General features: G+C 56.0%; 1 protein-coding gene across 4 annotated transcripts; it reads left to right on the top strand.

The window, feature by feature from the left end:
- Positions 1–6,084: 6,084 nt before the first annotated feature.
- Positions 6,085–12,715, top strand: LOC144996405 (uncharacterized). 4 transcript variants are annotated; one of them, XM_078955864.1, is made up of 3 exons: positions 6,085–9,524; positions 9,595–12,389; positions 12,487–12,715. In XM_078955864.1, the coding sequence occupies exon 1, from the start codon at positions 6,091–6,093 to the stop codon at positions 8,533–8,535; it is 2,445 nt and encodes an 814-aa protein (XP_078811990.1). In that variant the 5' UTR covers positions 6,085–6,090; the 3' UTR covers positions 8,536–9,524; positions 9,595–12,389; positions 12,487–12,715. The 4 variants fall into 4 exon arrangements, with proteins under 4 accessions (XP_078811990.1, XP_078811991.1, XP_078811989.1 ...); XM_078955865.1 differs by having other exon boundaries at positions 6,085–9,831; positions 9,921–12,389; XM_078955863.1 differs by having other exon boundaries at positions 6,085–12,030; positions 12,120–12,389.
- The last annotated feature ends 10,002 nt before the right edge of the window (positions 12,716–22,717 follow it).

Here is a 22,717-nt window from a genome sequence, read left to right as displayed (position 1 = left end):
TGGACCGAGCGATCCAGGCCGCGTTTGCGAACTCGGGGGTCGGGCGTTATTTGAAACGGGGCAACAGAGAAGTGGAACTGTTTCCCAACCCGCTGATAAACTTTGTCGTTTCCCTGTATGACACGTTGAGCGACCAGGCCGGCAATTTCGTGGCGGTCGACAAACACGAGCCCGGTCTGAAGGTGCTGGTCGAGAGCCCCGCGGAGAAGGTGGGACACGTGACGGGATCCCTCACTCTCACACTGCTGTACGGTCAGAGCGTGCTGGACGTGTACAGCAACGTGAAGGCACGGCACCGAGGCACCGACTGCCCACAGGACCTGCTGGACATGCACACGGCCGTGACTCGGCTCGGCTGCGACGCCTTGCTCAGACGATTCCCCTTGGACTTCTGCTCTAAGAAACGCCACCTCACCACAGTGGATTTGTGCAATTTTGACAACGACTAAGTGTGTCCCGTGGTTTATTTGAGGGTTATGCTTTATTGTGTGTTACCGGTTGCACTGTGCTCTAAACGCCAAGGTGACAATAAAAATCAAAGACAGAAAGAATATGTTTGGTCTCACGCACTCATTTATTTTGTGCACACAACCACATGGACAGAGAAAAGAAAACGAGAAAAAAAATAATAACGCAGCCTCTCGCGCTGGGCAGAGCTGACCCACGGAGGCATCTAAAGGTGAAAGTGACAGCACAATTGTGTAATATCATGTGCAGACATTCACTTGGAAAGAAAAATCAGCCTTTTTAGCCGGCTGAGCCCGTACACCAGGGCCTCCATGTCCATGTGATAAGCGAGGCACTTTTTGTCCCTCGGTCCGCACACCACGGTAAACCCACGGATGCCGAACACGACCTTGCACTTGTTGATGAGCAGTCCGTAGCCCCCGTTTCGTTTGCTCAAGTACATGATTTCGAACAAGTACCCGGGACCCCTTTCTTCCTTCACGTCCGTCAGCGCGATCATGGCGCTCGGCCTCCTCTGTCGCTGCAGAGCCGTGAGGGGATACGTCAGCTTTGGCACTTGGGCCAAGTTGGTGTACGTACCCCACCAAACCTTGCCCATGGGGCCTCGTATCAGCCTGTGCAGCCGCTCTGGTATCCTCGCGTCGGCGAAAAAGCTCCGTTGCGAGGACGTCACGTTGGAGGGCTTGCGAGCCACCGTTCGCTCGCATCCCAGTAGCAGCACGATGTCCCTCGGGTCATCGTAGTAGCCCTTGAGCTCCTTGCACACGTAAAGTCCCCTTTCCATCGCGATCTCCGTCGTCAGCACTGCGTCCGAACTGCCCTGCTTCGTCACGGAGCACAGCGCTCCGATCTTCGGCTCCAGGGGCTCCGAGACCACGACGGCGCATCGCCCCTTCTCGCTCCTCAAGAACGTAGCTATGTCATCTCGAGACACGGAGCCCCACCAGCGATCGTCCAGCCAGTTCAGGAAACCCTTCCAAGAACGCATGACGCTCAACCAGTTCTGGACGAGCGTGTCAGAGTCAGAGTAGAGCTCTTCCATGTTCACTTCAACTGCTCTCCTCGAGAACATGGTGCTAGGTACGAGCAGCTGGGAGCCATCCTCCCCGTTGATGATACACTCTTCTTCTTTATCCATTTCTACATCTTCATATTCTTCCTCTTCTTTTTCTTTCCTCCCTTCCCCTACTTTCTCTTCGTCCGCCTCTCCGGGTTTCTGAGACGTGGCGAACTTTGAATCCCGGAGCCCTCTCGCGATGCAGCGGAGCGGCTCTGAGACTGCCTGACGGCACTCGCCGACAAAGGTGTGGCGGCAGAACCCGTAGCAACCCGAGCCGCTCGGGTCCTTCACGCACACGATGGGTTCGTAGTGGCCCAACTGGTTCTGCACGTATATCCCGGGCAGCTCGTTCGACCGAGGCCTGCCGTCCGGACTGTAGACTACCCACCCTCCGTGGTTGTGCGTGTACACGTTCACGTCCCAGCCGTTGGCCAGCGCTGCGATTTCCACCTCGGTGGCCCAGACACCCCGATCCTTCGGCCTCCTTTCGAGAATGTACTGCTCCACGCTCGAGTACTGCGAGCGCAGCAAATCTCTGTATTTTTCTTTATTCGAACTCATTTCCCTGACGCACCAGCTTCTGATCTTGTAGTGGTAGTCGTCCCTGCCGCAGACCAAGTAGCTGACGGCCCTGAAGAAACAGTTGCCGTCTCCCATCACCGGCACCGTCGCGCAGGGCCGTCCCAGAGGCACGGGTGAAAAATTCGGCCCGCGGCACAGAGCTCTCGGCTTCTCAGGAGCTGCCACAACGTACGCAGCCAGGTCGAGCAGCGTCGCTCCCCTCACCGGATCGAAGGTCATTTTGTTCCCCGGGGCAGATTCGATGTACATGACATCCGAGTCCGAGTCGCTCCCAGCGCTCCCTCCAGATACCGGGGTGATGTCCATTCTAACGAAGAGAGTGTTTCGGTCTGGAAACTCGAGAGAAGCAAATGAGGAAAACGAAACAAAAAACAAAACAAAACAAAAAGAATACTACTTAGAAACTTTCCAAGCGACAGAGATACAAGGTACAACAGAGACAGTGCAACAGGTTTGCTCTCATCTGCAGAGCCTGTCAAGTGCCTGCCCCTGAAAGGGTGGGGGTGGGGGAAGAGGTTTCTTAGGAAAGGTGTGCCTGTTAAATATTTAAGCGGAGGGGCTGGCTTCTCTCCTCCTATCGTCTTGCAAACAGCCAGGAATTCAGAGACATCCAGTGTTAGGAATAATTAGAAACAGAATAGTTAGAAACTCAATCTTTACTTTTATTACATTCACTTTTACCTTTTACTACACAAATGGTTTAAACTTGATTCAGTATTATCATCTCAAAATTATATTACATCCTAAGACAGCACAGCAGAGATATTGTTGTCACAGTTTCTCCTCATCCTCCCTTTTTCACTTTTTGTGTGTCCTGGTGTTTGTGCTCTGGCAAATGTCTATGAGAACATCAGAGAGATCTGGCACTTGAAGCTTTATGACCTTCGAGTGTCTAGCCTGCAACAGCATGTGGGTGGGTTTTTCACACCATTGACCCTCGGACCATCTTCTGAATAAGTAAATGCTAGGTATATAAACCGAACCTTTTTATGAGTGTCTTTGTTCAGACTTTGAGATCATGTTCCTCTGTCTGTAACCCTGCGTACAAATCTGTGCTGTTTTGTGCGGGGTAAATCTTCACTGTAGCTATGTATTGTCTCTGAGTCTTATTCATTCATTTCTGTGTGCAGGAAACTGAAGGGAACGAACCAACCGAACGTTTTTATTAAAACAGTCCTTTCTAGAAAATCCAATTTTCTCACAGGCAGCATGGACGTCGACTCGGATGAGGAAGTCAACGCAGGACGGCGGTTTGTCCCAAGACGCCGGACCATCGGGACCAATACTGGGACCTCGCCCGAAGGGCCGCAGGCCAGCGTGGAGGATTCCGAGTCAGATTCTGACAACGATCGGGCCATGATGGCTTACTTGAAAAAACGGATCAAAGAGTCTCGTCAGTCCGGGAGCGACAGCAGCGAGCTGGAGTCTGGCGGAGAAAGCGTGGAGTCCTACGACGACAAAGAAATTTTCCCGGCCCACCTTTGGGGTTTCGGGAACCATGAAATCGACTGCGAATGCTGCAACTGCGTCTTCTGGCGCGCAAAGTACCGTCGCAATTACTACCAGAGTAAGCACGGCAGGATCTATTACGATCGCACCACGCAGACGGGAGCAACGGAATCCACGAGCGCGCCAGCTCAACCCGAGAAATCTGAGCCGGCATGCGTGGATCGCGGCACGAGGCCCATAACCTCAAGATTCACCAGCAAGAAGATGCGACTCGCCCAAGCCAAGTCACATTTCAGGCGCACGGGAGACATATACGTCGACAGCACGTCTGACGAGGATGAGCCCAGAAAACCCTAGTTTTACAGTCACGGGCTGTGCACTCGTTTTACCAAACGATGTGAACCTGGTTTTGTTTGAATTGAATTCTACGTTCCTGTGTTCCATTACAAAATAAAGACTCCTTGACTGATTTTTTTTTTTTCTGTCTCGACCCTATCTTTAACTCGATTGAATACAGAGGAGCAAGTTGCACACAGACACACATGCACAAAAGACAAGCACACAAAAACACACGCAACATAAAGGTGTGCACTGTTGGACAAGCATGGAGGCTTTTAGTCAGAGAGGTAAAGTATGTCCCTAGACCTTGAGAAAGCTCATGTGCCCCTTCCACCGTATTTTCTGTGTGCAGAAGAGATCTGCTCAAACAGACGTTGCATCCTACCTGCCATAACGGCCAGGCAGCGCGGAAAGTGTAAGAAGTAGAGACGAACCGAGGAGAGTGCACAGAAATGTTATTTTATTTCATTTTTTTTTCCATACATAACAGACAGCAGAGGGCAATAAATCTACAAATCCGGTCGCCACTTCAACATTCCTGCCCGCTGTTGACTGTCGAGTCACGATCGCTGTCTTCGCGGTAGCCCCTGCCGCCTTGTTTCACCTCCCTTCCCTGACCGTGCCTTGTCGAGGAGAACTCCTTCGCACTCGAGCGACATCCGTTGCGAACAGGCACTCTCCCTCGCTCTGTTCTGTCAAACCTCGATTCGTCCGCTTCACGCCATCCGCTTTCCACAGCTTCGCTCGGGTCAACCCTTTCGGCGTGACGACCGGGCCCTCTCGTCTGCGCCCGGAGCTTGCCCGCTCGAGAAGGCTGCGCAAAGTCAGATTCCTCCGGAGGAGCTGACGGGGCGGGCGACTGGAACGGAGGCAACCAAGCGTGGGGGATGTCTCTCAGGGGTTCGACCGCTCCGGCGCCAGCACCCCACGCTCGAAACCTGTTGTAAATGAAGCCCCCTCGTTCGGACGATGCGAAGCTCACGCTGTAGCGAAACAGCAGGTACACGTAGTACCTGGACAACTTGCGATGGTCCACGGCGATGCATTTCGGGACCTTAGCGCCGGCGTGCCCGGCGCTCTCGCACTCCATCCGATGGAGCGAGATCAGGTCGTCCTGACACACGTGCAGCGCGTCAGACCTCGTCCACATGTCCCTCAGAAGCTCGAGGCTCTTTTGAAGCGTGGGTCTGTGCTTGCTGACCACTTCGTTCTGCAGCAGGCCAGTGGCGGGCGCCCCTGCCACTATCAGGCACTCGAAAAGGGCTACCGAGGCGTGGGGAGAAAACGCGATTTTCTGTCTCATTTCTGAGTTCATTTTATAAACTGACCGAGAGCCCTCTTCGGGCGCGCAAAGCATGGAGGACAGCGGACGGTGCACTCGGAGGCTTCTCGGACTGCTGGGAGAGCACCGCTTGTATCATGTTAAGACTCTTTGTTGCAGCGACGCTCCTGGAGCGCTGGAGTGGCTGGGAGCTAAAAGCGTCGATCTGTGCGAACCTCGCCGGGGAGGAGAAAACCTCGTCGCCTGGCTCACGAGACTGTGCGGGCTGTGCGGCGTGGACACGGACAAAGTAGAGATATGCAGCGTGGACGCGAAACCTCGCGTCCGAGAGACCACGGAGCGTTTGGTGGTGTGCGTAGAGAGGACCTGGTTCCTGGGTCGCGACGGGTCTCTGGTCCTGTTTTCGACTGTAGGGCGAAACGCCCCATCTCAGAAAAACGACGGGGTGAGGTCCTTGTGCGCGGCCGCAAACGCGATCTTGGGCGCGGGAGGCTTCGAGTATGTCGCTCGCCGCGTTGCCCGGGGCTGCGAGTGCTCAATAAGACCCAAGGAGCAGGGGAGCGCTCCCGTGCTGAGGAGCCTGAGACCAGAGAGGTACGACACCGTGCCTCCAACGACGCCGATTGTGACAGCTGACAGTTTCGGACGGCGTAGCGAGCCAGAGGCGCCCACCCGCTCGTCCGAAAAATGGACGTTACGCGCCGTCCCGGAGACGGCGTCCGCGACGGTGGTCGACCTCGAGTCCCTGCTGCGCGACGGGAAGTCCGTGCTGGGCCGCGGCGGGTTCGGCGTCACGGTGCGCATCGAGGAGGGGCTGGTTGCCAAGGTCAACCTCTTCCCCGAGATGCTGAACTGGAGCCTGCCCGTGGTGGAGGACGAGTTCAAGCGCTATGCGCATGTCGCGACCCAGATGGAGGAGGTCCTGATCGGAGCCTCCATCAAGCACCCGAACGTGCTGCGGACATTCGGGGGCTTGTGGTGCGAGGCCCCCGGGTACCCTTTGGGTGGCAGGGTCGTATCCCTGATGGAGGAGGCGGCGTGCTCCCTGCACGAGTTTTCGGCGCACATGGGGACCGAGACGAGGTACGTGCCCCTGGTCGAACTGGACGTTCTGCGCGCCCTGGACCACCTGCGGTCGAGAGCCATCCAGCACAGGGACATCACGCACAGAAACGTCCTGGTGTGTCGCGCCGAAAGCAGGAGGCCCCTGCCACTGGTGTTCAAGATCAGCGACTTTGGCACCGCGTGCAACTTCTCCACTCCCGATCAGCCCAGGGGCACCCGTGCGAACAGAGCTCCCGAGGTGCTGTGGTGCCTGGAGTCCGACACTCAGGCGGACGTGTTCAGCTGGTACTGCATGATCTGGGAGCTGTACAGCGGCGCGCCCCTGATCGGCCACAGGGCGTCCGGTCAGCGGGAAGGTTTTTGCAGCAGGACCTACGCGCGGAATTTGTCCGAGCTGCTAGGCACGTACGAGCCTACCTCGGAAGCCGCCTTCGATTCGTATTACATGAAGAGCTTGGACGCCATGGAGCTGCGGCGGCAATTCCGCTCGAGGCCGCGGACTAGAGACGTCGCGAAGAAGCTGGAAGCCGCGGCCGCGAGGGCGTCCGGTCGAGCGGGCCCAGATCCGGAGTTCGTCGCCATCGGGGCGGCGTGCGTCACGTTGTTCCCCCAGGAAAGGTGGTCGGCGTCTGAGCTGCTCGAACTCCCGAGGTATCGGGACCTGGGCGCGGATGCCGTCTCGGTTCCGGCGAGGGAGATCCCGACGAACATCGGCGCCGGCTGCTACAGAGCCTGTGACGCGGTGGCTTGCGAGGACTGCGAACCCCCCGCCTTCCGGGTGCCAGACACCTCTTCTCTCGCTGCCACATTCCGATCCGAGAGTAAGATCTTCTACGGGGTCGACGTGATAAGACTGGCTCCGGGTTACATACAGCCTTACGTGTGGTACTCGAGAAAGGCCAGCGCTTCATCCCAGGTCGCCAAGGAAGACTCGGGCCGTGTCGGGCGGTCTCCGGAGAGACTCACCTTCGCGCGGATGCGGATCGGGTCTCCAGAGCCAGACCCGTGCTCCGCTTCGGCCAGCTCGCCCGCGGGAGGTCCCCGGGTCATCGTGAAAGGCAAAAGCGGATGCTGCGAGGGAGAGGTCGACACAAAGATGGCCATCCTCACCCAGGCATCTCCGGAGGACGCCGAGAGGTTCAGAGAGCACGTCGTCGAGCTCTCGATTGCTGTCACGGAGCAGCGACCGGACTTGTTCGCGGGCCCGATCCGAGGCCTGTGCAGGAGCTCGGAGAGCTGCGACGGCGTTGTGGTGTTCCAGTACGCTCCCATGTTCGCTGACTGCAAGAAAGCATCCGAGTGGACTCTCGAGAACGCGCCTTTCTCCGCTGACGCCTTCGCCGCTCAGGTGCTCCTGACACTTCACCAGGCCTTGGAGGCAGAGAAGCTCCCCACGCGCGCGTTAAATCTGGACGACTTGCTGATCTGCCGAGGCTGCGCGCTGATCGACCCGGTGGCTTACCTCGCCAAGCACTTTGGTCGCGGTGGTCCTTTTTTCGGGGTGGGAAACGAGGGCCTGCTCACGTTCTGTATCGAGGTTTTGGGCAGATGCGGCTTTCGCGAGGCGGATTCCATAAGCCTCCTCTCCTCAAGGGACCCCGTCGGGATCCTCGGCGGGGCCCTGGGGATCCTGAGTGAGAGAGCGGGCCGGGGGAGAGCCGTCGTACCCAGCAGGCTCACCCTGGACAGCGCCTACTTCGCGTTCGAGGAGTACACGGCCGAGAGGTCCACTTGGCGGGCCGAGCCGAGCCTCACGGGGACGAAATACGAGTCGGGCCGCGGGCTCGGCCTGCTGGTGTTCGGCAACCCTCCGCCGCGAAGGGGAAAACAGATGTTGCCGGGGCCTCCATCTGATTCCAAGTCGCTTTCTTCCCTGATACGAAACCTGACGCTGAGACTGAAGGTCAGAGTGTTCGAGAGCCACAAGGTCGAAGTGGTCGCGTTCAACTGCACGAGAGCCCCGCTGACCGTGGACCTCAGCAGGGCCGGGCTGCGTGACGTCGCGGGGGTCGACCTACTGAGCCCCGACAGAGTGCAGCTGTCCCGAGACGGCAGGTGCTACACTCACGACGCAGACCCTCGGGTCGCCTTGGGTCTATTGAAATGGGCCCCCGTCGTAATGATCTCCAAACACGCAGCACGGAGCCCCGTGCCCGAACTCACCAAAGTGTATTACAGGATCGTCATCGCGCTCGTACGCCTGTGCGGTAACGGCGCCTCCGAGAGCTCGCTGGTCGACCTCTTTGCCAGACTTTCGCCCCTCATCGTCTCCACTCACCTGCGGTGCTAGTGAGGAGCCCTTCGATCAGAGGCCCAGCGTACATGCTCATGTATGTGTGTCGATGAATGTCCCAGAGACACGGCTACGCTACACTGAGATATGCTTCGGCTGGCTTTGTTTCTGTACTTTTACTTGACTTTTTCACGTTTGTTTGATTGTTTTCAGGTGTCCTTCGAGGGACCTACACATTGTTTGTTTTTTTGTTGTATCGTCGAGTGAAAATAAAATGTATTGTGTTCAGGTGTCTGGTTCTCCTTTATTTTCAGAGGTTAGATAAACTGTGCACTCGCTCCACCGGGGGTACGGGGTACGGTAGTGTAACCGTCCGTTGGCTCCAGTGGTACTAGGGCCCGCCAGTTCTTATTAAAATCTCGCGTTCCCTTTCGGACTGCTGACAGATACTTTCGTGTATCCCGTCAGAAAAAAAAAAAAACCATGAGAGGTCTCCCATTCGGACCGTGGCTACTTCTGACTCTCACATGGACCTTGAGCGCAGCGGGTGAGTCCTCTGTAGGCTTGCTGATACTGTTCCTAGCACGAGTACGATCGATGAGCCTGTGTTTTGAGAGGCAGGCCGTGACTATTCGATGAGTCTGTGTAGTCAGGTTACAAAGTCGCAGAAGGACTCGGGAGGGTTGCCGGCTAAATTTTTTTTTATGCTTTCTTTTTTTTGTGTCGCTGTCACGTTGTTACAGACACCAACATCACCTGTCTCATCATGGAAACCTGCATCTTACCCTGCAGTTTTCAGAGAGGAGACGGTCCGATAGTGCACTGGATTAAGGATAACGAGGGCAACCCCTTTCTTTCATATTACAAAGCGAACCCTCAGTTCAGGAATGTCAAGGGCAGAGGTTCCTTGTTCTCGGATCAGGTCTCTAAAGGTAATGCCTCACTACGGTTGTCCTGGGTGCAGCTTCACGATCAGGGAAGATACACCTGCTACGTTACAACCCGTAAGAATGAGCGATACACTTATGTCAACGTCAACGTGCAAGGTAGGAGCGGTGAGTGACTTAGGTGACCGTTTAGCGAAAATGCGGCTCTAAATTCTAGTTTGTCTCGCAGCGGCTCCGGTCCTCGACAGTTCGGAGGGGATCAGCCGGGAACGCGAACCGGTTCGGTCGACGGAGCCCACTACGGCCAGCAGGACTTTGAACGCCGCGACCACCCCCCGGTGGTCCACGCAGCCGTTTCACAACAAGGGCGGCTACCACGGTCCAACAACAGAGAACGTCGGCGCGGACCGTGACCGCACAGCGGCGACTCGCGAACGAGACGATGGGGCGACGAAAGAGGCTGAAGGTGAGAGGGGCCGACGGTCACTGTCGAGAGGGAACGCTTGGCCCGCCAAGCAAACAGGTTGCGCTGAGCTCAGGATTCGTTTCTCGCAGCGGCTCAGGTCCTCGAAGTCCGCATGGAGGAGGTGGACGACACTGTCGTCTGCTGCTCGAAAGGGATCTACCCGAAACCCGAGCTAACCTGGTCCACCGAGCCTCCGTCCGGTCGGGCTCTGAACGCCACGACCGCCGTCTGGCGGACCTCGCTGCTGCTCTACGACATCCGCAGCTCCCTGTTACTGTCGCACGAGGACGCTGTCATGGTTTACAGCTGCGTCGTAACCTCTGGCAAGCACAGCAAGAAAGCAACTTTGATGGTGGAAGGTGTGCGAAGCAAGTGGTTCATTTGTTTAGTTTCTTTTTTTTTTTTTGCACCTACTGTTGGACTTCAGATTATGCACGAACGGCAGAGGCGTCACTATCCTCAATCTGTTCTCGCTTTCACGGCTTATTTCTTTTCGTTTTCCTCAGGCAGACTCCAAAAGCTTCTGACGATCTATGTCCTGATCCCCGTCGGTGTCGCGGCTCTCGCAATTTGCCTGGCTCTCGGGATATGGAGCATGCTAGGGAGAACCAGGAGATGCGCTCCTGCCTGACCGTGGGACTCTCGGCGACGGACCTTTCCAATCTGCCTGCTCATGCATTGTTCCAACCTCACAGGCTTACTTTTGCTACGTGAACCCTTGTGTGTGTTCGTTTGATTGCCGTAACAATAAAGACCCTAGAGTCCACCTCTGAAAGATGTCTCTGTTTTGTTTTCGTTATTATCCTTTTCAGTGCTGAAAAAGTGTGGTTAGGACAAAAACTATATAAAGGACAAGAAAATGCTATGAGGCACTTTGCACAATGTGGCTACGCCTAGCAGGGCCCCAGAGATTCTGCTTGAGGTCACTCGGGTCCTCCGAGCGCGAACCTGACGCGCCGATCGCTTCAGACGGTGCAGACAAGGAAAAGAGACACAGGGCAAACGTCTGACATGATTTTATTTTGTATCTCATCACACGTGATCACACTGAGATGCTGCATCGGGCATTACAGCCGTCGAAGCGGAGCACAGGTCAGAGTCTGTGCTCTCGTCAACCGAGGGAGTGTGGAAGCGTAAGCACAAGCTTTCGGTCTTCGTCCGCTTCGCCCCGTCGTCAGCACGCCCACGATGCGAGTAGACGCTCACAAGCCCGACGTCTCGGTTTCCACTCGATGAGGAGGCCTCCCCCGAGCGAGGCACTTCAACGTGGTCGGCCAGCTCTTCCAAATAGGTCATCATGCGAGAGCTCTGTGCGCCGTGCGAGCGGAGAGTCTTCGAGGGCCCTGGTCGCCGGGACTCCATAAGCCCTGCCTGAAGGGAGATAGAAGACAGAGGAGTGCAACGGAAAGGTTAAAGGGGTTGAGTCTTCTTCGTCTGCCTCCAACGGTGTGAGCTTGTCGCCCCTCTGCCATTTATAAAAGACACCGGGTAACCCGACTTTGCGACCTGCCTTCGGGGAATTCTGCGTGACGTGTCGGAACGGTCTTCGGGTGTGATCGAGTGGTGCAAAGTGGAATAGTGTTTGCCTCAATCAACGAACGTCTGCTGCTGCTTCACCGGGCTCTGCGAGCGTCCCTTCGGACGAAAGTGAAGCAGACGGCGAACGACAACGGTCGAAAGGTCCTTCTGCGTCTCCCGCAGCAGACTCCGCGACCCCAACCCTACTCGATCGGGCCTCGGCCATCTGAGCAGCTAAACCATGACAGGGCTCCCATTCTTACCGTGGCTACTTCTGACTGTCGCGCGGACCCAGAGCGTGGCGGGTGAGTGCTCTGTAAGCTTGCTGACATTGTTCCGAGTACGAGCGCGATCGTCATAACCCAAAGAGTCAGCGCAACGCGGCTGGAGCAAAGCGAAAACAGGGGATGGCGAATTCCACACTACGGGTTGAGATGCAGTATCGTGACGTTGACTAAAAGTTCTTTTTTTTTTGTTCACCGCTCACACAAAAAGTCAACGAGGAGGTGGTGTACTACGACATCTATTACGACCCAGACTACGCCTTCAATTACAGTTATGAGGGGATCAATCCGGAACCCGATCTGACCCGGCCAACGGAGCGTCCTCCATCCAGCTGGACATTGGACGACACCCAGGCCACTCACGAAAGAGACAATGATGCGACGAGGGATGCTGAAGGTGAGAGGGGCCGGCGGTCCCTTTCGAGGGGGCCGCTTGGGCCTCGAAGAAAACAGGTTGAGCTGAGCTCTGTCTTCGTTTCAAAGCAGCTCCGGTCACCGAAGTCCACCTGGAGCAGGTGGGCGACACCGCCGTGTGCAGTTCGGTGGGGATCTACCCGGAACCCGAGCTGACCTGGTCCACCGAGCCTCCGTCGGGCAGGACTCTGAGCGCCACGACCGCCGTCTGGCGGACCTCGCAGCTGCTCTACGACATCCGCAGCTCCTTGTTACTGTCGCCCGAGGACGCAGGCTTGGTTTACGTCTGCACCGTAGTCTCTGGCAAAGGCAGCAAGAAAGCGACCGTGAAAGTTAAGCGAGGCGAGTGGTGTTTTTTTTTTTAAAAAAAAAACAACAATATTTTAATTTGGTTTTTGGACCCATTTGTTGACTGTTTCTATCCCCCGCTCTCTTTCAGTCTTCTCAGGAGGACTGTTTGTCATGATATCCATCGGTGTCGCGGCTCTGACTGTTTGCACGGCTCTCTGGATCTGGAGAACGCGAGGTGGAAACAGGAGACAAGCTCCAGCCTGGGCGTAGTCTTATTCGCGATGTGTCTTTCTGCCAGTGCGCCATAGGGCGATGCAAACCCATGACTGTGTTCATTTGATCATTGTGACAATAAAGACCCTCGTGTAGACTCTGAATGATGTCTGTATTTTGTTTGCTTCATTTTTTTTTAATTTTCATTTTCTGTGCTAAGAAGAGTTAGATCAGAAAAGGTTATGTTTAGAAAAAATAAATGTAAAAGCGGAGAGGTATACTCTGGTAGCCCTCCAGGCGTTTTCCGCGTTGCTGCAACGCAGTGTGACGTTCTACGCTTATCGGAGCTGCAGAGTTTTACCGTGAGACCGCACAAGAAAAAAAAAGAAAGAACACTCAAAGCAAAGCGTCTTACTTTGATTTTTATTTCATCACACATAATTACACAGATCCCACGGATGTAGAAGCGGTGCACCAGACAGTCTGCGGTCGCATCGAACTAATGTCCCAAACGAGAGCCCTAGTTTTGTCCACCGTGACTCCAATGCGTTCTGTCCGAAGGTTGGCTGAAGACAGGAGTGCAACGGAGAGGTCGAAGAGGTCGAGTCGGGTTCGTCTTCTTCGTCCGCCCCCACCGCTCGAGCTAGCCACTCCTCGACCTTTTCTACATCCACACCGTGTACGCGGCGCTTCCCTCTCCATCGCTTTCGTCTTGCGAGAGCCGCCGCTGAGACGCCTTGCGCTCGTCCTTGCCATCGGTGCAGAGGCGACCGGGTCCCTCTCCGAACCCTCCTGCGAGCAAATCTGCTCCAGGCTCTCTGTTCTCTGCGGGTTCTGGGTCCTCTGTGAGCTGCGGGTGCTCGGCGTGAGACCCCGCGCGCTCCGCGCTCCTCTTTCTCTGCGGGTCGCTCGCTTCCGAGCTGCCCGGCGAACAGCTCAGTTTAACCGGCGTGATCGGCTTTGGTTTTGCCGGCGACGTCACAATTCGACCGTCGGTCTCTCGCCTTTCGCCGCGAGACCTGACGGTTTGGCACCGCCTGCCCAGGTCCGTCGACTTCAGAGAGCTCCTGGGCTCGCGCTCCCTGCGCGAACTGAGGCCTGCGGTCGATTTGTCCGAAAGGTCGGCCCCTTCGGATTCCCAACCGCTGCCTTCAGACGCGGACCCTCGACTCTCCGAACTGGAGGAGCGCGAACGAGCGATCCGAGCGCCGGACCTTTTCGAACCTCGACCGTCGACCTCTCTGCCTTTCTCGCCAGAGAAACGCAGCGGTTTCCCGGAGGCTGATTTTTGCAGCCCTCCCTCTGGGCGTCTTACGTCTTTGCGGCCGCTGGAGTAAGTCTTGGAGTGGTCTTCGGTGTCTTTGCGTTGTCGCTGCGTGAGCGCGGTTTCGAGCCCCGGCCTCTTTTCCCGCTCGACCGAGGGTCTCGACTTCGACCCTCTGCCTTTCGGCCTCGTGGAGACTCGCATCGCCCATGGGCCTTCCGTCTCCGAGCTGTCCGAGCTGAGTGCGCGCTTGTAGCCCCGCCGGTCGCTTTTGCACGAGGGCGAGGACGGCTGCGACCCGCAATACGGACGGCCGACCCCGTCCTCGTTCCTCCTGGCCTTGGAGCCCGCTTCCTCGCCAGCTCTTTGTCTGTACGCGCTACTGGGCGAGGGCGAGGAAGGTCGCGACACGCAGTACGGACGGTCAACTCCGTCCTCGCGTCTCTTGGCCCTGGCGACGTTGTCCTCTCCCGCCTCGATGTCTTCTTCGCTGGACGACGATGCGTCGTCTATGAAACTGTCGCTGCGATCGTAGTCGTCTGAGCTTTTGTCGCAATCCGAAGAGCTCTCCGTGTCCCTGTCGCTCAAATACTCCGGCTCTTCCTCGCTTTCGGAGCTGAGAAGTTCCAGGCCGTTGTCTTCCTCGGCTTCGCTCAGTAAAAAACTGTTTCTCTGGCGGCGCCCGACCTTTCTCCTCTTGGTCGCCGGAGACCGCGAGGCTCGGACGCTCTCGGCCCAGGGGGACAACCGACGTCGAGCTCTGCCGACGGTCTGGCGGCAGCTCCTCTCGGGCTTCTTGACTGGCGGCGGCGGGGAAAGGTGCCTTCGGGGAACCCGCCTGGACGCCGCCTTGCGCTGGAGTGCCGCGAAGGACCGGGCCACCTTGTCGCTCCACCTCTGCGTGGATTGGGACTCCAAGCATTGGATCAACGCTCGGCTCAGGCGATCCTTGATGCCGCGCCTGCGGAGCTCGTTGACCGTGCCCTGGTTGTACGCCACCCATTCTCTCAAGAGTTCCCTGTTCGCCTCGCCGAGGAGAGCGCTGTCCAGGTTCAGGAGCTTGCACACGGCCTCTCTCTGGTACCCCAAGGAGTCGTGCAACCAAGGGTAGCTCAGGAGCAACACGGACAAGTTTTTCATCCATGTCGAAACCGGGACGGGCTCTGGGATGGGGTTGAAAAGCTCCGAGCGGTCGTTCGGGGGCTGTCTACATCCCTCGCCTGGCTCGACCGGCTCTCCGCAAGCGGGATTTCTGCCGCCCATGTCACCGTCAAAGCGGGCTGCGTTGATCCCCAGTTTCTTGAGCTTGCTGCAGTAAACTTTGAGCTTCAGGAACGCCACTTTGGCGGCCGCGTTCACCTCCTTGGCGTGGGCTTGCGCTTCCTTGTCTTCCTTGTTGCACTGGTCGCGTTTGCACATGGTGTACCAGTCTTTCTGGATCTTGTTCACTTCCCAGGGCTCTCTGTCCACCATTTCGGCGCAGGCTTTCGCTCGGCGGGCCGTCTCGGGATCGGCGTCTTTCCGGTTTTGGCTGTAGCAGCGCAACTGCCGAGCGAGCGAACCGCACTCCTTCCTGATCAGCTCCATGACCGAGGCAGCGAACCTATCCCGCTCGCTTTTTCTGAACGTAGCGTCCGAGGCGTACCTGCTAAGGAACTCGCAGTACCTCTGCAGCTTCCCAAGTGGACTGTGCAGCAGCTCGGCCACGGCGAATGCGCCGGGGATCTTGGCGTTCATGAACGTGATGGCGAGTTCAGCGATTTCGATCATCCTGGGGTCCGCCAACTTGCTCTCCACGTGTCTGGGTATGCGGTCGCACCACCCGTTCGGATCGACGCGCTTGGTGAACGCAGACAGCGCCCATTGGTTGATTTCTTGGAACGTGAGCTGCCCCGACAGATACGTCTCCCGGGCCATCTCCTGGAGCGTCTCGTTCCAGCAGCTCGCGAGCTCTCCGTTGCCTTTCACGCAGCTGCGTTTCAAGAGCCTGTAGAACCGGAGCGTGGTGGACACGTACAGCGTGGGCAAGTGTCTCTGCTCCGCTCTCACGGCCACCGTCGGCACCAGGTTGCTTCGCCTCCCATCTGACGCTTTCCCTCCTGACCTGAAGTACACCATGCGGGGTTCGCTGGCTTTGTACGTGAAACGACTCAGGTCGCATTTCACTGCGTCCTCCCCGAAACAGTCAACGCCGGCGTCCCCCTCGTTCTTCCTGTCGCTCGAGGACTCCCATGCGTGGCTAACCTCTGGCGCGCAGCACATCGGCTCCACATCTTCCAGGTGAGAGGCCAACGCAGCCTGGCTGCTCTGATCCCTGCCGGGGGACCCGGGTGTGTTCGATATCAGCAGTTGACAAGGCTGAATCTGCTGGAAGGACGGACAGAGCGCCTCCACGTGCGTGGGCATCTCCAGCGACATGTCCCAAAAGTCGAACGCGTGGCCCGCGACCTTCCTCAGCAGCTTCAGGCTGTCCAGGGTCGGGGCGAACAGGACCTCTTGCACGAAGTAAGACCCCTTGCTTTCGCCGTCGTTTCCGGGGATGTCTGTCATGTAGGTCCCGACCATGGACCTCGCGGGGTCGTAACGCAGCAGGTTCTCCTTCGTCGAGTGCTGCGTCACCACGGGCACCACCGTCCGATCCTTTCCCCTCAGCTCCTCGGCGGGGAGGTAGTACGCCGTGTAATTTCCGCACGTCAGCAACACTTGCTTGAGGCCGGCTCTGTCCGAGGTGACGATGGATCCGAAGTCGCTGCCTCCCAGAAGGTCCACCAGGTCCATAAGGGCGAGCAGGAGAGATCGAGAGGGACGCTGGGGTATCCTACCAGAGTCCGCTATGACCGCGTCTCTGATCATCTTGTTCAGAACCCTCGGCCTGTAACGCAGGTGCTCTTCGTTGCTCAGGCGCCGTTCCTTTTGGGTCATCATGCTTACCACTGCATCGAAAACGCCACGTGGGTGCGAGCACGTGAAGACCTCGTCGTGGTCCACAGTATCGAAGTACCACGGAGGGCTGCTGGAAACGACGAAGGTTTGATTTGTAGACGCGGCCGCCTCAGTCGCCGATACCGTAGCCATTTCGAAAGCAAGACCTGTTGAATGCGCGTACGGACAAAGTGGAAACAGCAGCAACAGCTCTCCTAATCCACTCTGGTGAATTCAGCCTAAGTCCTGCGAGATCCTTGCGCTCTCTCTAGCTCTTAGAGGGGAGGTTCGAAGGCCACTTATATCCTCCCAGTTGGGGTTTCCCACCTCCTCGATGCTTTGAACAGCCCAACCCTGATCCTTGCGCTCTCTCTAGCTCTTAGAGGGGAGGTTCGAAGGCCACTTATATCCTCCCAGTTGGGGTTTCCCACCTCCTCGATGCTTTGAACAGCCCAACCCTGAGGCTCGGAGGGATAGGGCTGAGAAATCTGCTCACCACCACTGCACACAGGCCCAACCCTGAGGCTCGGAGGGATAGGGCGGAGAAATCTGCTCACCACCACTGCACACAGGCCCAACCCTTAGGCTAGGAGGGATAGGGTGGAGAAATCTGCTCACCACCACTGCACACACACTCGCAAGCAACTTGCACGGAGGCCAGTCATGAGACAAACAATCCGACTGCTCTTTGCAGTGTCCGCCGGCCTTTCACAGTGTCCGACCGTCGCGCAGGGAGTCCGACCGCTGCTCAGAACATCCGACCGCCGCTCAGTGACTCTGACCGCCGTTCAGTGACTCCGACCGTCGCTCAGTGACTCCGACCGATAGTCAGAGTACGACCGCCGATCCCTGTGTACACTGAATTCGGGGAGTCCCAGTGACACGGAGCCTACAGAGAGAGCCTTTGTGCACGGACAGTGATGAAAATGAAATATCACAGTCACCTAGGTTGAATTCAAAGTCACCTAGGCTTGCTTGTAGCTTTGTTGTTTGTTTGGTTTTCTCCTCATACAGCTTTTTATTTACCCCCCTCTGTGCTCAAAGAGAAAATCGTCGGGCTTTGCGATTTGAGGAGCAGAGCTCAGCATGGATGAGGAAATTAGAATTTTGATCAAAGGTGTTCTGGGGCACTTCGTTGGACGACGCCAAGACTTTGAAGTCGAAAGGCCGCGTTGTCGGGAAGCTGTAAATGCTATGACGAGAGCTGTGTGTGAAGTGCTGGAGGTTCACAGACCGAAATACACAGGTGAGCAGCACAAACAGATCTGTTTTTTTCAGAGTTATCTGTACGCTCAGCGTGATCTCTCGTTGTCCGGTGTCCCACTTTAGAGATGGTTTCAGATCTAGGTGATTCATTTCCCGATGCCGCGATGGTCAACGTCGCGAAAAGCCTTTTCGAGGACGGGATCATCAACTGGGGCCGTGTGGTCAGTCTGATATGTTTGGGGGCCGCGGTGTGCCAACGTCAGGACAGGTTCAGTGGCAGCCCTGGCTCCCTCCTGGCTGACGCAGTGTCAGAAGCGATCGCCTCGTACTTGCTCACAGAGCACAGAGGCTGGCTGGAAGAGATGTGTTGGGTGAGTGGCCTGTACTCTAGGGGGTTGAACTTCACGCTATCGCTGTTATGAAACAATTTGTCTTCATGTTTTGCTTTTTTTTTTTTCTGTTCCTCTTTCTGTTCTTTTTTTAACGCTTTCTTCATGACCAGGATGACTTCGCTGACTTTTTCCCTTCACCTGAAGCCACGAAGTGCCATGACCTTGTAGGACCGGCACTTGGACTCTTTGTTTTTGCGGTCGGAACTGCACTCTTGTGCACGTACCTTGGGATGTGACCCGGTGGTTTTTTTTGACAGCCTCCAGAGGCTTTGCCCTCAGAGTGCTTTCAAGTCTGGAGGACAAGTGTCAGACACTGAAACAACCGGTGTGGACGAGAGGACACTTCTTAGACACGCACTTTAAGGCATTGGGAACGAGGAGACGTTCCTCAGAAGCCCGTTTGATCCTTTTATTGTTTTTCTTTTGCTTCCGCATGGAGAAGTACTACAAAGACCCAGTGCGACCAGTGATCGGGCAAGGTACCTACGGAGTTGTCTACAGGGTGCGAGATGTGAGAAACGGCCAAGAATATGCCCTCAAATGTCACAAGCAGGCAGACGTTATAGAGGACGCGACTGTGAGAGAGTTGTCCTGCCTGACAGCGCTGAAAGGTCATCCCAACATAATACAGCTCCTGGACTGTTTCATGGACGAGGATCGGGTGGCGATGCTCATGCCTCACGTGCCCTTCGAGCTGACCAAAGCTATTCACCGCCAGCCACCGGCTCCGCTCAGCTTCGTGGCCAGCTTCTCGCTTCAGACGGCGAATGCCCTGGAGCACATGCACGGACTGAACATCTTACACAGGGACCTGGTTCCGAGTAACGTGCTTCTCGAGGAAGATCTGACGGTGAAGGTGGGCGACATGGGCCTAGCCAGACAGTACTCCCGACGCATGAGCCTTTGCGTGGTGACGGAGCCCTACAGGGCTCCGGAGTTGTTTGTCCGCGGGAACGCCGCGGAGTACACGTGCGCCATAGACATGTGGAGTTTGGGAGCTATGATACTGGACGCAAAGGAAGGCGCCGTGGTGTTCGCTGCAACGCGTGGGTCCAGCACTCTGAGCAAAGTCATGGCACTGGCGGCCTCGGATCCCGACGGGGGAGCGGAGGAATCGACGCCCGCCAGGCAGGAACTGATACCCAACACTATGAAGTGTGAGCACACCAAACGCATCGCCTTCCGCCTAATCGCTCTCAGGCACGACAAGAGGCTTACGGCTCGCCAGCTGTTGGACGATGAGGAATGGAAGCGTTTGTCCCACATGACAGACGGAGAAAAGGCTGAGGTCTTGCAACAATGCGTCACAAGTGTCATGTAAAAATACACAGTTCAAGAGGCTTTGCAATGTCTGAGTTTATCAATTTTCAATAAAAAAAAATGAGCCAATGACCACAGACTCTATGTATCGTACAGGTGTAAATTTTGTTTATTATTTTGAATACGTTTGACCATAATAGCAGATGTATCATTCAGCACCACTGGCCCGCTCTGGGAGCACGCTTACACGTTTGTAGCGATGGAGATGAAAAGGGATGTAGCACTCAACGTGGAACACCACTTGGCGTAGTTTGTTTCGTAACTGCGCGAGGGCCCTCGGGTCTTTTGAGGGCTTCGGGCTCAACTCAGCTTCCGCTCTTCGTCTCAGAGCGCGGCGAAAACAACAGTGGCAACCGCTGCGACGAGAGACAGGGCTAGAGGTTTGGCTCCATTTCTCTGACTAGGCCATCTATCCAGTTCCTCCTGAGCCTTTCTCACGGTTTCCTTCAACTTGCTGAGCACTGCAAACAGAAGACAGCGAACACTGGTTGGGAGAGAAGCGCTTTGCGATAGGCGGGTAGCTAAAATGCACACATACATACATACAGTCTGTCGTGTTGTGGAGTTTTCCGAAAGTCATCACGGGCTCCATTGGAACCAGGTCAGGCATGAGAATCTCAGGCCGACGAACGCCGTCCGAGCAAGAAGGCTCGTTGCTGTGATGTAAAACACAAGAGTCCACTGATGTCAACAGCACGAACACGAACAGGGTCAGATGCAGCATCGAAGTGGTAGTCATTGTGTCTTCAAAAGAAAAAAAAAACCCACAAAGAACAGTTTTCTTACTGCAGTGCGCAAACACAACTCACGCCTGAAGAGGTTGCCTCTGTCAGCTCTCCACTCTTGCCTTTTATACTTGCAGAAGAAAACACTCGCTGTGCAGATTCTAATCCCCCCTGCCCAAAAAAAAAAGTCCCTGGCCAAATCCCAACCACAAGCCCGAAAGAGAGGCCGCGACCGGTCAGCTCGCGTAAACCCAGCACGCCCCTCGCTCACAGGCAGGAGAGATCACGTAACAGGGTGATTCAGGGGAGAGGAACGCAGAGCATGGCGTCAGAGTCTGCCTGCCTCGGTCGGCCTCTCATGGCGGAGGACGGATTCTCAGAGTGGAAATCGGTGTGAGAGAGCTGAGGTCGGAGCCAGCGTTTCTCAGTCCCTCCCCTACATCTCGGTTTGGTAGCGTAAGATGCCATCTGACTCAGTGATGTGTGGTCGGACTCCCTAAGGGTCGGTCGGACAGAGTGAATGACTGTCGGACTCCCTGAGCGCCGGTCGGACAGAGTCAATTGCGGTCAGACAGAGTGAATAGAAAAGGTCGGGCTGTCTGGACGCTGACCTGGCGAGGTGAAAAGCTGACCCCATCTCTCGTCTGCAGCTTTGGAACTAGAAAATTTTAACGGCTGTGTTCTCTGTGTTCTATGACACAGCTCCTACGTAGAAAGGATTTAGTTGGGGATTTTTTATTCTTTTTTTTTTTCTTTCCTTCATATCCAACATCGACATCGCAGCCCTTACCAACAAAATGGTTGGATTTATTTACAATTCCCATAAGCTGCTCCCCGCTCTGGCCCCATCAGAGCCCCGAGCCGCTCTGAACACCCAACAGCTCTCACAGAGCCGGACATCCTCTCGCTTCATCAACCATCACGGATCCCCCACGTCTGCCCTTACCAACAAAATGAGCAAATCGGGCTGCTACAGAGACGGCGGCATGCCGCAGCAGAAACCTGAATGTCTGAACATTTCCGCCAATTACAAGACTAAATTGTGCTGGTTCTTCGCGAAGAACGGCGTCTGCAAGTACGGAGGGAAATGTCGGCACGCCCACGGCTACGGAGACCTGCGAACGAACCTTTGCCACCATTTCTATAAGGGGCGCCCATGCCTCTACGGCGGAAGTTGTGGATTTATTCACAATTTCCATCAGCTGCTCCCCGCTCAGCCCACATCAGAGCCCAGAGCCGCTCTGAACAAGGACGGCTACCGACAGATGGACGTTTCCCCACCCCAGCAGCTCTCACAGAGCCTGACATCCTCTGGCTTCTTCAACCATCACGGACCCTCCACAGTCATTGCCGGCGCCATCACCTGCTGCATCCCCACCGTCCCCGCCGTCGTCTTCTCGAAAGTCCCAAATCCCTGTAACCCCTGCCTCGGCCTTATCCCCACCGTCCCCGCCGTCGTCTTCTCGACAGTCCCAAATCCCTGTAACCTCTGCCCCGGCCTTCTTCTGCTTCACTAGCAAAGAGGGGCTTTGTGACGCGCTGGCCTGAACGGTCTACCCGGGTTCTCTCGGGGTCCTGTGGTCATGCGCAACAAGGCTTATGGCATCGAGGTCTTTATTTGTTTTTTTGTGGTGTTTGTTTAAAATAAAAAATAAAACAAGACAAGAACAACGTGTTTTTACTACATTGTATCTGATAAGAGTCAAAATGTGTTTTCCGTGTTGTTTCGCTGACCCTGATATCGTTGAGCTTCTTAAGCAAATAAAAAGACTCAGACACATTCACTTTTTCTGCTCTTTATTCGTTTGCCGTGGACATTCACAGAGTTGTCTTGGCGTCGCAGTATTCTGTCTGAAAATCTTTGGTGCAGACTTTCGCACTTTCCAGCCGTGCTCACTTGCGTTTTACGCAACGTATCTCCTCCAAAGAAACAGGCCGTATTCTCGTGCCCCAGTGCTTGTCCCTGTCAGGGGGGACGTGCAGCAAAGTCCAGGTGGGTGTTTGTTCGGCAATGCCCTCCAAGAGTCTTCTTTCACAGCAGCGGATGACGCCGTGCATTCCGTTGGCAAGTATTGTCCCTTCGCCGGAGTAATTCGTGCAGAGCCACGCCACCCCCGTGCGCCGCAAATCCGGGTCTCCGTTCTTCTCTGTTGCAATCGCGTACTCCACGAACAAGTGAGTCTTTCCCACGCGCCTCACCCGTACGGGCAACGCTGCGATGCCGGCCGCGATCAAAGCATTCGCTCCGCTCAGAGCATCAACGTCAGAGTCCCAACCGGCGAAATCTTCGTCTGGACAAGCGCAGCGGCCAAGGGGGTAGCGACCATCTTCCGTTCT

Source organism: Oryzias latipes, chromosome 12, assembly GCF_053564925.1.
Source record: "Oryzias latipes strain Hd-rR chromosome 12, Olatipes_Hd-rR_3.1".
Classification (NCBI taxonomy): Eukaryota; Metazoa; Chordata; class Actinopteri; order Beloniformes; family Adrianichthyidae; genus Oryzias; species Oryzias latipes.
Note: the sequence above shows the minus strand (reverse complement) of the source record. Positions and strands in the feature narration are given on the sequence as shown.